The following is a 1,550-nucleotide window of genomic DNA, read 5'->3' on the forward strand; positions in this document are numbered from 1 at the left end:
ATGCCACCATCATGCACAGCCATACAGACTACATCCACAGGCTCAAGCAGCTGCAGGTGGAGAGCCAGAAGTTGATTGATGAAGGCCTAAGCCCTGGGGTTAAGAAGGCCAGGCAGAACTTGAGGCAGTTGCCACAGACCAGCTCTAGGGTGAAGCAGCTCAGCCTTCAGAAGTCCAGCCTGTCCAACAGGTCCAGCTTCTCCAGCCTGTCCTCCACCACCACCTCCCCATCTGCCTCCTCACTCAGCTCCTTAGACAGTGCTTTCTCCTACTGCTCAGAGTCATCAGCCGTTAGTCCCACAGACGTCTCATCCCTGCCATTCATGTTCGGCACATCTGCCAGGCTTCATGCTGTGTCCCCCAAGATTGCCAGGAGGTCCCCGAAAGAGTTGCACAAGTCCTTCACATCTCCTGTGCCTTTACATCTATGTGACCTGGACAGTTTCCACAAGTGTGACCCCGAGGCTGTAGAGAGCAGTTATTGCTTTGGAGAGGGGAGAAGTTTTCCATCTGTCAGCAGAGCTGCCATAGGAAGCACACTAACTGACATGGACGCGGAAGAAAAGGAGAGACAGACAAGTTGTGTAGCGGGCCCTGGCCCAGAGCTCAGGAGCCAGGATTATACCAAAGAGTTTGAACAAAACCCTGAGCGCCCAGCTGCCAGCCCAGCAAGAGAGAAGTCCCCACAGGTCAGCCATCAGCAGCATAGGGAGAAGACAGTGAAGAACATAGAAATCAAAAGCGTTGATCCTTGCCCTCCAAGCCAGGAAAGCCTGAAGCGCACCAAGATAACTTTTTACATGGCCTCAACTAAAGAAAGCTCCTGGGGGTCTCCAGTGGAAGAGGCAGAGGAGAGATCCATAGCAAACACCAGCAGCAGTGACTCGCCCAGCACCAGCAGTGAGCAAAGCCTGGCCAAGAGCTTGCAGAGTGTGAGAGTCCATATCCCCCAGACAGTTTTCTATGGGCAGAATACCCCCCTCATCCTGCAGTCCGTCTCCAGGCGCTACCGCCATGAACCAAAGATCCCGTCCCCACAGGCAGAGCACAAAGAAAGCCCCCAAAGTGCTGCCACTCCTGAGGAGCTAGAGAGCAAGCCAGTGGAAATGGCACAGGCGCCAACCCAGAGCAAGGGCTTCAACACATTCAGCCATACCATCCGTATCATCCTCCCCGCCTCCATTCGAAACACCGTCAGGGACTATTTCAAGCACGATGAAACCAAGACCTGTCCCACGGCTGAGGCAGAAGCGGTGGACTTCGGAACGGGGGGGAGGGGCTCAAGAGCCAGCCACTGGCAGAGGTGGCCACAGAGGAGTGTGATGCAGTGGCATTTGCAGAAGAGACATTTGTTTAAGGAGATGGATGTGGGAGAACTGATTTTTTTTTTTTTTGTGTGTATGTATGTGCAGCAGAAAATATTCTGTAAGATATGATCAGGGTGTGAAGAATCTAGCAGGCTGCATGGGGCAGTAAGTGTAAAGTAACACTACTATGTATGTAATTTGGGGGGTTTAACATTCATTTTGGCTTGGGTGGGGCGGGACGGG

General features: G+C 53.0%; 1 protein-coding gene across 1 annotated transcript in view; it reads left to right on the forward strand.

Annotated features, from left to right (window-relative positions):
• The window catches only part of LOC104525560 (rho GTPase-activating protein 20), a 14,530-nt gene extending 13,173 nt beyond the window's left edge, over positions 1-1,357 (forward strand). The window contains 2 exon segments of the mRNA XM_010168750.1: positions 1-1,254; positions 1,257-1,357. The exon segment at positions 1-1,254 is cut by the window's left edge and continues 369 nt beyond it. Of these exon segments, the coding sequence (XP_010167052.1) occupies positions 1-1,254; positions 1,257-1,357 (1,355 nt within the window).
• Positions 1,358-1,550: the final 193 nt, after the last annotated feature.

This window comes from Antrostomus carolinensis, unplaced genomic scaffold (genome assembly GCF_000700745.2).
Source record: "Antrostomus carolinensis isolate BGI_N321 unplaced genomic scaffold, ASM70074v2 scaffold48335, whole genome shotgun sequence".
NCBI classification, from domain to species: Eukaryota; Metazoa; Chordata; class Aves; order Caprimulgiformes; family Caprimulgidae; genus Antrostomus; species Antrostomus carolinensis.